At 37.3% G+C, this 13,774-nt stretch overlaps 1 protein-coding gene and 1 pseudogene across 1 annotated transcript; both read right to left on the reverse strand.

Annotated features, from left to right (window-relative positions):
• Window positions 1–9,155: 9,155 nt before the first annotated feature.
• On the reverse strand, window positions 9,156–10,390 carry LOC132316110 (LEAF RUST 10 DISEASE-RESISTANCE LOCUS RECEPTOR-LIKE PROTEIN KINASE-like 2.1; annotated as a pseudogene).
• LOC132316241 (cysteine-rich receptor-like protein kinase 46) lies at window positions 10,234–12,520 on the reverse strand. Its single transcript, XM_059814749.1, has 5 exons — window positions 12,204–12,520; window positions 11,271–11,671; window positions 10,947–11,021; window positions 10,633–10,674; window positions 10,234–10,412 (listed from the first exon to the last, which is right to left on the reverse strand). Exons 1-5 carry the CDS (start codon window positions 12,518–12,520, stop codon window positions 10,234–10,236), a joined length of 1,014 nt encoding a protein of 337 aa, XP_059670732.1.
• Between the last annotated feature and the right edge of the window lie 1,254 nt (window positions 12,521–13,774).

Genomic DNA, 13,774 nt, shown 5'->3' on the forward strand with positions numbered 1-13,774 from the left:
GAAAGGGGGGGCATGTTTGTAAAAGGACAACAACCTGAGGAAGCAGCCATCGTAGGTGACATGAGCACCGATGGCAGGCGAGCAGCAGTGTATCTCAGACACCGCGGCGTCAAAGCAAGTACACACTTAGTAGTAGAGAGAAAGTTCCTGCACTGAACCATGATATAGACAGGGTGGTCAGAAATGACATTGAATACCGTAGCAAAGTGCATGTTCTTATTGGAAAGCAACTGGCTTCGGATATCCAAGAAGGTGGCGTCCAGGTTGGTCAGGTTGCCGAAGAAGGGATCAGAGGACGAACTGCATGCTTTATAAATTGTGGTTCAGATGTTGCCATATCTAACATCGATACAACCACCACGAAAACCACCGTCATCAGCCGCTGCCAACATGACCCCCACCTTATTTTCATCGTTCTTCTTGTTATTCTCTTTGCGCCCGTCAGCTACGGAGACCTTTAACAATAATATCATCAGAACCAAAACAGAATATTAAAATTATTTATTAATAATTTTTCTTTCCGTATATTTTTTTCATAATTGTGTTCAAATTTATTTAAGAATTCACATTCAATGGATGAATAAAATAACATAGATTACTTAAATTCTAGATATGCAGCATAACATATTTTATTTCAAAATATAATATAAAATAATATATGCATTTATTAATTTTTTTATTAGTAAGTTTCTTTTAAATTATTTATTTGACAAAATCTGACAAATTTGCTAAAACAATTTAAATAATAAATAACCTCTGTAACTAGTTCCTAATTAATAAAGTAATAATCAAAGACAATCAAAAAATAAATTAGTTAATTCACAAACCTCTGAATTGTATTGCAACAAGTTACCGAAACCACCACCTCCTTTTCTCTCTCTTTCTGGACTCGTTTTTCATCTTAAGATAAAACCTGACGCAAGCTCTTAACCTAAAAATGAACACAAACTAATTGCAATTTTTAATGTAATAGAAAATTAATATCTTGTGAAAACGACCATTATGTATATAAAAGTATATATGAGTACGTAGGCCATGCTTATTTGAGAAAACAATAATGGAAACATCCTGAAGGACAAAACACAGGTAAAGCTGCAATGAGATAGAAGTTTCGGTTTGATTATTAATCAACTTTTTTTACTTTCCCGTCATAATCTATGCACATAGAACAAAACTACTAGAGTTACCGGACGGCAAATTATTCCATTTCTTCATCTCTTACTCTTTTCCTATTCAGAAAAATCAAATTAAAGTAAAATAGAATAAATAATAAATAAATAAAAAAAGGTAAAGAGAGACATATATGGTGGAGGTATTGGATTAGGAACGGTTCCAACTAGGCTGGCGTTGAAATTTTCCTGTCCAAAGGAGTTGGTATGGAAGTGCAAATAGTAATATTTTGTTGAGGAAAATATTTACCTATTCACCAATGCGTAGGTACTCTTTACTGATCACTAAGTGATACAGTCCAATTTTTTACTGATATATCACATTTAGTTATTAATTAAAACAAAATGTGACCATACATGTGGAAAAAAAATAATCATGATCATCATGAATGGTACTACGCTTTTATTTTCTTGTTGTCAAAGTTCATTCTGCCCCGCCTTTGTGGGCCTTACCTTGCTATCACATCATTTTTTTCACTTCCATCACCTTACATTTCTCTTTCTTGCTTTCTAATAAATTAAAAAATTAAAAAACTCTCTTTCTCATAGTATCAAATTGACATAAAAAATCGTTAACAGATCAAACATTTAAAAGTGTGGTTGGGATGCCCTGTTTATGGAGAAAAACTTGGTTGCACCCATTGTATAGGTCAAACCGTCCATGTAGCGCGGTAATGAACGGTCCGATGCACCCGTTGCACATGCAATGCAATGGACGCAACCAAGTTTTTTTCCTGCTCTTGGGTATTTGAACCCTAATTGAATGCATTAATGAAGATGTCGATTCTCTGCAACAAATTGTTGGCCCTCGCATACACAACCTGATTTTCACTTACATACATACATATACACACAAACACACTTACACAACCTGATCTCATTGTAGCCTTAATTTGGGGGTCATAACGCGAAATACAAATTCATAACAACACATTACAGTATTACTATCAAAGTTGTTGATCAATTAAAAATTTAAAAGAGTGTATATATTTATCAATCACAGTGTATCTCTATAATGTTGTGTCATTTCTCTCCTTAATTGTTCTTTGGGTTCTCTCCTTTCTCCCATTCCTTTCCATAATTTATGCTAGGGTTTCTATCCTTTCTCCTATTTTCCCTCTTAAAAATTTACTCCTAAATTACACTTGGCTGTCAACTCACATGTCATCATTCATGATATTTATCATTTCTAAAGTTGAAAAGTAAAACAAATGGAAGTCTAGTCAATCCTGGTTTATTTTCCTTATTTATTATTTTTTTAATTTAATAATAATTAAACAATATGTATACATTTGTTATTGAATCGCATCAACATGGTTAGTATACTTACTCATTAATGAGTAAATAAGTATTATCCATTACTAAATCACACACACAGTGTTATGTATTTGAGTATAATTAATATTAATTAAGAAAAAAGGCCAAAAATATTATCTGCATTATCACTACATTGTAATGCAATTGAAGACTGCAGTACTATCTTGTGAGGACCATTATGTATATATGGTATAAATTTAACCATGAGCCCTAAATTAGAAGTTGGAATATAAAAGTATATATGAGTACCCCACACGTTATTTGTCAAAACAATAATGAAAACATCTCAGAGGACAAACACAAAGTCCGATTCAATGAAGCATATCACTTGGTGAATCCCTAGACTTCTTCACAAAGTTATCAAATTTTAATGATTCCTTAGTGATTTCCAATTAAAGGGTATTAGTTTGCTCTATCGGGTGTGTTGTGAATCTTGTGACGTGAAGAAATGTGAAACATATAAAATTGTTGGTGATGATGCTAAAATCCTCACGACTCGAAACGACGGTGTTTACCAGCAAAACAAAGGGACGTCACCTCGAAGGGCACCGGTGAGGTACCAGCCGAGGACCCTCCGACAATCAAGTTAGTCCTTGTAATCCTATCAAATAATCATTATGTAATATTCCGTTTAAGGGTTTTTTTTTCATACCTTCTTTAACGGCTCGGTGCCCTATTTATGGCTATCAATTGGAATCAAATTAGTCTCGCAGGAAATCCGCTTATGCGAGATCAGAGGAGATCGTTTGTTGCCAGATTTGTCGAGGATATGATTTACTCCTTTGACTTTCTCAAATTTTGCCCAGGTTATCCTTACCTTGTTGAACCACGTCGTCATTCATTATCCTGGGTAAGAAATGTCATCATTCTTATCCGATGGAAATCTTTATCTCTGATAACGAAATATATCGAAGAGGTCTGGCGGCTGGTCAAGGTAGGTTAGGTTTATTTTTCCCTATCAGTTGCCCCCCATTCCCAAACTTACTCGTCTAGCTTTGGGAATGTAAAATTTTATTTTATTTTTTTATTTTGCCCTGGACACTGTTCCCTCAGGAATAGTGCCCGCGGGTACTGTTCATGTGAACTGTAACTTCTTTTTTTCTTTTCTTTCTTTCTTTTTTTTTTTTTTTTTTTTTTTGGCCCTGGGCACTGTTCCCTTGGGAAGAGTGCCCGCATGTACTGTTCATGTGAACAGTAACTTTTTTTTTTATTTTTTTTCGCCCTAGGTACTATTCCCTTGGGTATTATTTTTGGTACCCTTGGATAATCTTCCCTTAGTAACTATTTTTAGTACCCTTTGGTACTCTACCCTGGGGTACTATTTTTGGTACCCTTAGGTACTCTGCCCCTGGATACTATTTTTGGTACCCTTGGGTAATCTTCCCTTAAGTACTATTTTTAGTACCCTTGGGTACTCTGTCCCTAGGTACTATATTTGGTACCCTTAAGTAATCTGCCCCTGGTTACTATTTTTGGTACCCTTTGGTACTCTGCCCTGGGTACTATTTTTGGTACTCTTCCCTTGGTAAGGGAATAAATTGTGCGAGCTTTACTCAAGTCATCATTCCTTTAATAAGGGAATTAAATTTTACGAGCTTTACTCAGCTCGTCCCTTTAGTAAGGAATATTTATTTACTATACCTCATAGTAAGGGAATATTGATTACGGGTGACGAGGGCCGCTTGTAATACGCCAAACTGAATGTAATGAATGTGTGGTTCAAGAAAAGCCTTTTATGTCAAATTTAAATTTATAAAAACCACTACTAACACCACTACTAACGTAGCAAGAGTGAGTAGGGATCGTCCCAAGGGATTATACGTGTTGGAATTTCAACTTCGACTCTAGCGTACCAAATGATTGCAAAAGAGAGTTGGGTTGGTTGATTACTTCTAGAAAAGAATTAATTAAAATGCAATAAAAATAAAACTAAGTAGATATAGGGATTTAAGAGATGAGAAGAAAAGGTCTTGGGGTGTAGAGATCACCACCAAACAATACTATTCCAAACCATAATCAAGTGACTAATGAGGGAAATGAATGTGTTGCAACAATGTTGTGTGTGTAAAAGACATTCAATTGGTAAGGGTGACTCAACAAGTGCAAATTGTCTCAATCAACATGTGTGAGGCCACAATACATCTATTGGTAGAAGAATATATTGTCTAAACATCATGTGAAGATAACAAAATAACAATTCAAGTCATTGAACCTTTCATTAAGCTCATAGTCGAAGCAATCCATAAGGATGACTTAGTTAAACATGCATTATCTAAACATCATGTGAGAGGTACAAAATATCTATTGGGAGAGGAATAAATTGTCTAAACACATGTGAAAGATACAACATATCATAACTAATCATTAATCCTTCATTAAGCTCAAAATCCACTACACCACAATATTAGAGCATATGCTTCTTGCATTCAAAAGCATGGAACATCAAACATCAAGAGTGGATTGTCCTCCCATCTAATATTACACTACAACTACACTACTAGCATGAAAATAAACTAAGGGAGAGGTACAATCCATCAAGGAATAAGTATGAACCATCAAATGACATAACAAGAGCATTCCATTAAGCATATTATCTTGATAATCTCTAGATCTATAGCATCAATACACATAGACATGCATCAAAAACACTAAATCTAGAGATAAGCACATGAATATCCTACTCTAGCATACATAGACATATGGATAGAATAGAATAGTCAATTGGAAGCATTAAACCATACAAACCATGAAATAATCAAGATTTATATATACATGAATATCAAGATGTATCATACAACACTAATCCCTCAATAATACACAAGATTAGAGTATAGAAAGCATGCTTGGGGCTAACTCTAGCCCCAAGAAGATGTCTAGCCACTCATGGTAGTGATGATCCAACCCTCAAGGGCTAACTCCATGGCTGCTCCTTGTTGGTGAAGATCTCCTCCAATGGTGCTCTAGCTTCCTCCCTTCTTCCTTTCCAAGAGTAGTCTCCAAGATGATTTTCAATGTGTGACAAGAGACTCTAGACTCCCCCCCAAAAAGTGTATCATAGTCCTTATATAGGTAGGTCAAATACACCCTATGATGAGCTGTGGTCGTGCAAGGCATATTCTCCAATGATTGGGTGAAGGACGGAATAAATGAGCTAGACTTTAATTTTTTCTCGCTGGAGGAAGTTCGATCGATCGAACCTTAACTTGGATCGATCGAAGATGGGTTCGATCGATCGAAGTGGTCTGACCCCTCCGGATAAGGACAAGGCTGAGATATTTCGAAGATATTTATGGGGAAAAGGACAAAAGTGGTTGGTAGGCGTACAGCTGTGGATAAGATCAATCATTTGAATAGGACAAAATAAGGTTCGATCGATCGAAGGTGATGTTGGATCGATCGAACTTGGAATTTCAACAAAGGCCAAGGTTGGATCTATCGAGAAGTACTGTGATCGATCATAGATGTTCGATCGATCGAACTCTAAGTTGGATCGATCGAACTTTTCAGCTGCACAACTTTGATTCCTTTTTGCTCCTTGCTTTCTCCACTTTGCTCCCTCCTTTGGTTTATCTCAGGATTGCTTCAATTAAGCTCTTATTTGGCTGAGTTAGCTCAATTTTGGGATTAGTGCCTGAAAATATAAATAACACGTAATAAGTTTAAAACGGCAAAGTAAGATAAATAAAGGTACTAGAATGCTTAAGCTTAACGGGTTTAAATGCGTACTTTTCAGTGCTCATCAACGGGATTCATTCAGCCCGGGTCCTTGTAGTACATGACACTTATTTATTATCCCTTATAATACGGGGATATTAATTACGGAATTCATTCAGCCCAGATCCTTGTAGTACAGGACATTTATTTACTATCCCTTATAGTACGGGGATATTGATTAAGGGATTTATTCAGCCCAGGTCCTTATAGTACAGGACACTTATTTATTATCCCTTTATAGTACGGGGGTATTAATTACAGGATTCATTCATCCCGGGTCCTTGTAGTACAGGACACTTATTTACTATCCATTATAGTACAGGGATATTAATTACGGGATTCATTCAGCCCGACTCCTTGTAGTATAGGACAATTATTTACCATCCCTTATAGTACGGGGATATTAATTACGAGATTCATTCAGCCTATGTCCTTTTAATACAGGACACTCATTATCATCCCTTATATCCGTTTAGAAAGGGAATTAGATTTTTGTTAAGCGTCGGGAATGCCAAGTCCTACTGAGCTAAGCATGCTTGATGATTACTTTCTTGCCCCTTTTAATAAGGGAAATGGATTTGCTCAAGCGTTGTGAGCTCTCCCTTTAATAAGGGAGTAGTTAACCCGTCGTCTCTTTACCGAGGGAAGAAAATGAAGTTAACCCTTTGTTCCTTTATGGGGAAAGAGGTGCAGTCTAAAGGAGGGTGACCCCTTTAATACGAGAGGTAGTCATCTCGTCTTTCTAGTAAATGAAAAAAGCTTTGATTATCTCACCCTTCTGTGTAGAAGGAGTAGTCGGCTTCTTATCCCTTTAATGAGGGAAGAATGTGTTGTTGGTCTCTCATCCTGGACGACTAGTGCCCCCGAGGGGTCACTAAAGGAGAGAGACTAGAAACCCGACTAGCTCGATGTACCAAGGTTGGTACGTCAATCTTCTAGACCTTGTCATCATATACATATCGACGATTGATATCGTGTGATCCACTATTCTGCCCCCGATGGTGGGATCTTGGGTGATAACCCATTCTATAGATGTTTATACAACGGACGGGGTGCCTGGTGCTCAAACAATTTACAGTTGTCTAAAAATATTAAATTGTGTTTGAATGATTACTGAAAATTAACCTGCGATGGATTATCAATCCAAAGTTCTGTATAATCTGAAGTCGATAGGCAATTCCTATAAAGGAAGAGAGGTGACGACTGTCGTCTGGTAAGTAGAGGCTTGGTGTCCAGCGATTGGCGTGATGGGGGCGTGGTACCCAACGGCTGACAGATGATGGTCTGGTGGCTAGTACCTTGTTGGGTCCAATGATCGCCCTTCACTTAGGAACCTCCTTGGAAATATAGACCTCATGGGATTTGGAGGGACATTAGACCTCCTTAGACCTGAAGGCCTCGATACATTCTTGGGTGTAGAAGGCCACCCTAATTGCACGAACGGATGGAATAACGAGACTCTGTTGCTAGAGACATCCTCAGTGGTACAGGCTTTACTAGTAGATAGAAACCCCCTTATTAGTAGTGATCCTCTGGAGGGGTGGAGACCAACTCACTTATATAGGTGCAGAAGAACTAGGCCTTAGTCTTCAACGATCAGGCCTTGGTAGTTGGCTGCTGCCAGATATGATATAAAGTTTGGTCTTAGATGACCAAACCTCAGTAATGAGGGGACCAAGCATCGCTAGATGGAAAACACCACACTAGACTACCTAGGTCGACGTGCCAAATTTTTATTATTGTCATCGTACACTGGGTGGCATCACGCAACCCACCGTTTTGCCCCTAATATGATGGACGGGTAATCATGATGTAGAGATCCGTCCTTATATAAGAACATTGAAATCCGTTGTCAACTGATGACTTTGGGATGGTTTCTATGATCCGAAACTTTCGTCTTGCCATCCGAGCCAAGTCGTGTCAGGATTATTATTTCTTCAAAAAACTAATCGGTTCCCACAGACGGCGCCAGCTGTTGATGCAAAAATCCTCGCGACTCGGAACGATGGCATTTACCTACAAAACAAAGGGACGTCACCTCGAATGGCACCAGTGGGGTGCCAGCCGAGGACCCTCCGACGATCAAGTTAGTCCTTATAATCGTATCACATAATCATTATGTAATATTTTGTTTAGGGGTTTTTTCTCGTACCTTCTTTAACGGCTCGGTGCCCTATTTATGGCTGTCGATTGGAATCAAGTTGGTCCCGCAGGAGATCCGCTTATACGAGATCAGAGGAGATCGTTTGTTGCCAGATTTGTCGAGAATATGATTTACTGCTTTAACTTTCTCAAATTATGCCCAAGTTATCCTTACCCTATTGAACTACGTCGTCATTCATTATCCTATATAAGAAATGTCATCATTCTTATCCGATGGAAATCTTTATCTCTGATAACGAAATATGTCGAAGAGGTCTGGTGACTGGTCAAGGTAAGTTAGGTTTATTTTTCCCTATCAATTGTAATACTAAGATTTCTCTGTTTCATCTATAAAATTAGCATGCTGAAGGAAATTCATTGAACTTTTGATTATTCATGTGGAAAAGAAAAACTAAAAGAGCTCCATAGATCTTTTATAACACATCCACAACTTTACTCGCTGAAGGCCGACACTTATCTTCCGTTTGGTTGGAAGGATGGAAAAATGGATGAATGGTTATTGAATCAATATCTATGCACCACAAGTCCACTTATCTTAATAACTGCGCAACCTTCTTGGCCTTTCGTGATCATAGTATAAGCATACTGCTTGTATCTGTTCCATTTTATTTCCTCATCGACTCTGGCACATCCCCATTCACAATGGTAAGCGGATTTTGTAGCCAAACAATGTAATGGGTGTAAACTTCTTTTCAAGAAAATAGTAAGACATAAATCACTTGAAATTCTTGCAAAGAAATGAGTATATACGAGATTGTTGTATATATGAGTATCTTGAATTGTAGTAAAAAAACAAACATAGGGTGTAAGTATCAAGCCAAAAGCACATCAAAAAGAAAAAGCTAGGATAACCACCAAAGAACTTATTGATATTATTCTTCCACACAATTTGAAAACCCATTTTTTTTAGTCCGAACTTGAACTTTGGGGGTAATGATGTAAAAGAATCTTGTACCAATCAAGGCTGAGAATATAGGATGGGTTTAGGTGGAATTTTCAAAGATTGAAGGCTTCCTTCCAACATTTCTACCACATTAGTCATTGATGGACGATCTGCAGGATTGGTCTGAATGCACCACAAACCCACTATGCTCATTTTTCTTCTTGTTTCTTTGTCCTCTTCAGTAATATCAACATCAAGTCTTAGATCCTCATTGCGTTCCAACTGCTCATGAATGCAGTCTGGAAAATATACATCACTTGAATGGCCTATTCCAGCTTTAATATCTTCTCTTCCACCAACCATTCTAAGAACCATCATTCCATAGCTATACACATCAGATTTATGAGAAACCCCTCCAAACCTCCTATAAAATACTTTTGGAGCTATGTATCCAACAGTTCCTCTTGCACTCACCGTCGACATAATACTCTTTTTCCTTTGACCTAATTTAGCAAGGCCGAAATCAGCAATTTTGGGGCAGAATTCATCATCCAAAAGAATGTTATGAGGTTTTATGTCGAAATGAACAATCCTTGTATTGCAGCCTCAGTGTAAATACTCTAGCCCCCGAGCAACACCGACTGCAATTTGGTATAATGCATTGCAATCTAGAGGACAATTTGAATTCAGAGATCCATTATTATGGATGAACTTGTCCAAAGATCCATTGCTCATGAATTCATACACCAGAGCTCTTTTACTCCTCTCATAACAGAAACCCAAAAGAGTGACTACATTGACATGGGAAGTTCTACTAATGCTAGCAACTTCGTTGATAAATTCCTCTCCGTCTCCCTTGGTCTTGCTCAAGATCTTCACTGCCACAGGCTGGCCTTCTAATAGCTTTCCTTTGTACACGACACCACATCCTCCTTGACCTAATTTGTCTCTGAATGAGTTGGTCATTCTTTTAATATCTAAATAGTGCTACCGCTTTGGAGTAAGAGAGCCATAGTTCCTTATTAATGCATCAACATTTCCATCATCTATTGTTTTCTTCCTCCAGAAGACCATTGCATAATTACCTGACAAGTCATTTCTTTTATGGTAGCAGATGATCGTGAGAACAGAAACTAATATAAGTCCAAACACACCGGCTGAGATTCCTGCATGAAAGGAGTGGAGGTAGGTCATGTATTCAGATAGTTTACTAAATAAACCATTTTCTCAATTGGGCTTATAGATGAGTAAAGATGCTTAGAATTTGTGGCTATTTGTAAATTTCTTTCAAACAATTGTTGGGGCAAACCAAAAATAATTTAAGCTCAGTTTAACTCAAATAAATTGTGAGGAGCAAAGAGATTAGTTTTTCTGTTATTATTTTACCTATGATAATCTTTAACCTATTGTTCCGATCTCCTGTTGATCCTGTAACACAAGGATTAAAAATTAGTTGGATAACTAAGAGGATATTATGAGTTCTAAGTTAGGAAGATTATGATAGGACTTAATTTCTAATAAAATAGAGAAGATTGTAACTAGCTACAATCTACATTTTATGTTATAATTGTACTTAGTAAGAAAAATACATGGATCAGAACCAGAAAATTAGAAGCAGAATTATAATCTCGAATAAGCAATATATGTAATGAAAGGACATGCCTCGCGTCAAATATTTTTTTTCTCCAACTAGGACTTACCTCCTCCAAGGAAAGGGATTGTCTGGTTATCACCCGTTGATCCTGTTACATTAGGGTAGAAAATTAGATGGGTGACTAAAAGGATGTTATGAGTTCCAAATGTAATACAGAATAATGGAAAAGGAAGATATATAATCTTTGCGGACAACCATAACGTTAGGGGAACTTTGTGATAGATACAGAATATTGTAACTAGCTAACAATATATCTACATTTTTATGTTATATTTGTACTTAGAAAATTAGATGTAATGAAAATAAGCAATATGTGTAACGAAAGGGTATGCCACATGTCAAATATTTATTTTCTTCAACTAGGCCTCACCTCCTCCAACGAAACTGGTGATATTAGTTGCCTGGTTATCTGCAAAAAAGGGGGTCTCCGAGTACCTTAGGAAACACCCGATGTCAATAGCACTACCATCTGTGTAGGGTGAACAACTCTGAATGTTGGGAAATGACACGTTCAAGCAATCTTTGCAACCATTCTCAGTTAGTGTTTCAGCACATTGTGCCACCGCGTACACTGCTGCACTACCACCAGCCACTTCTCTCTTTGTTGCTGCAAAGAAACCACTAATCTTGGGTGTTGCGATTTCAAGATCTGCTAATGATGCTTTTACTGCCTCGTCAAAAGCATTTGGTTGAGATGCAATTTGGTCGCCACATTTTCTAATATTGCTGCCCCTTACAGCCGGCTGGTTATCAAAAATGTAGTTCTCATACCTTTACAGAAGAAGCAAATTGAGAAACTTCATGAGATAATCAGAAAACTTCGCGAAGGACCGGCCAGAGCCTTGGGCCACTTAGGCGGTCCCTAAGGCCACGACCAAGGTCCCAAAATTTTTATCTCTTTATATTATTACCTACTAAATAAAAATAAAAAATAAAAAATAAAAAATAAAAATAAAAAAAAAAATCTTATATTTTAGACCCCAACCAATAGCAAAGGTAAAAAAAAACAAACTCACACACCAGTTTGTAATTTCTTTTGAACGATCTCAAAATGAACCGAACATGACTTAAGCTACAAACACGAGTTGGTTCGACTCAGCTCATTTCATTTGCATTATTCTAGAAGCTGTAAAGTGATAAATTCAAAATGAAAAAGTTAAGAGAGGGACAATTGTAAATTTGGTTTGTGAGTATTAGAGTTTGTAAACCATTCGAAAGTTCAAAATGACAAGCGAGTGAATTAATTCTTTGTTCCAAGAGAACAGAAGAACAGAAACGAGGCAAGTTAGCAAATGACAGTTACCTAAGGAAGCAGCCATCGTAGGTGACATGAGCACCGATGGAAGACAAGCAGGTACGTATCTCAGACACCGCGGCATCGAAGCAAGCAATACAATCAGCAGTAGAGAGGTAGTTCCTGCACTGAAACATGGTATAAACATTGTAGGACGAACTGTACCTCTGTGTGGTGGAAAAGTGTGTATTGTTAAATTTGTTATTGGAAAGCTGGCTTCCGACATCCAAAAAGGTGGCGTTCAAGAGCCTGAAGAATTCTGTGGTGGCATCGGAAGAGCTGCATGCCTTGTTGAGAATATTAATTTGTGGGTCAGATATCGTCATATCTAACATCGATAAAACCATCACCATAACCACCATCATCCGCCGCTGCCTAAACCACCACTTTGTATTCATTGTTGTGATAACTGAATTCGCTATCTAATATTTCTGGTCACACCGGTGAGAAAAGCCAAATTTAATGAGAAAAAATGCTAAGGTGAAACTTGATGCAAAGAAGACAATGCATTAGCTAATAAGCACAAATGAATTTTTTCATAGGTAGATGAAGTCCAACTTATAAGACTACACCGTCTGAGTCTACTGCGTCTTGACTTGTTGGACCAGCTAATATTTGTCAATTTCTATATACTTGCGGCGTGAATGGCGGATAAAATATGAGAAATGTTTAGACGGTTCGGGACCATTGGTCCTGCCCAATTGTCATTAGACATGAAAGTAAAAAGCTTGGACACAATTATTTATGTATTTAATACTCTAATGGTAATTGACGCGGGATCAATGGTTCCAACACCATGGAATACCATCTCGATAAAATATTGGAGACCTATCATAAATAAGGTAAGAATAATGATACAAAATTCGAAAGTCAACCCCTTCTCCCTTCCTTTTCTTTGGGCAGGAGAAAAGCAAAATGCAATAGGTGTATAGAATTTCACACCAAGAAGTTTTGATATTGAATTAGTTATCCCGAAGAAGTAAAGAAGTTGAATTTATGAAACTGAGAACTAACAATAAATTTGTAAACCTGAATCAAAGTCTAAAATTTAGACACTTTTTAGTTGAAATTTTCTTTCCAAATGATGTGTAATTTTTCATTATCACACGTAATAAGCACTTACGTAGTATTAAACTTAATCAATAACACGCAAGGAAAAAAAAAATGATGCATACCCGAAATACAATGCAAGGTTCCTCTAACGATCTAGATTTGGGCGACATGAATTTTTCCTACACAAAAAGGAGAAAAAAGAGTAAACAGTCTTGTATGAGACTTTTATATAGATATATATATATTTTGGGGGAAGTTTGTATGAGAATTATATTGATTCCCTAATTTGTGACTGTTCCGAGTACTTGCTTAAAAAGTGCACTTCATTTCCTAGAAGAGCTTAACTCAAAAGCTGGGTAAAACAGTTAGGGATGGCAATTTTCTCCAACCTGCTGGGTTTTCGTCCCGCTCCGTTTCTAATGGGACGGATTTGGTAGCTCCATAAATGAATTTGGGGCGAATATAATAAAAGAATTGAAAACCCGAAGAGGGTTTGGAGCGAGGGCGGATTAAGTGATGCCCACAAC

Source organism: Cornus florida, unplaced genomic scaffold, assembly GCF_030987335.1.
Source record: "Cornus florida cultivar Cherokee Brave unplaced genomic scaffold, ASM3098733v1 CherokeeBrave_3.0.0_Hap2_Chr07, whole genome shotgun sequence".
Lineage (NCBI taxonomy): Eukaryota > Viridiplantae > Streptophyta > Magnoliopsida > Cornales > Cornaceae > Cornus > Cornus florida.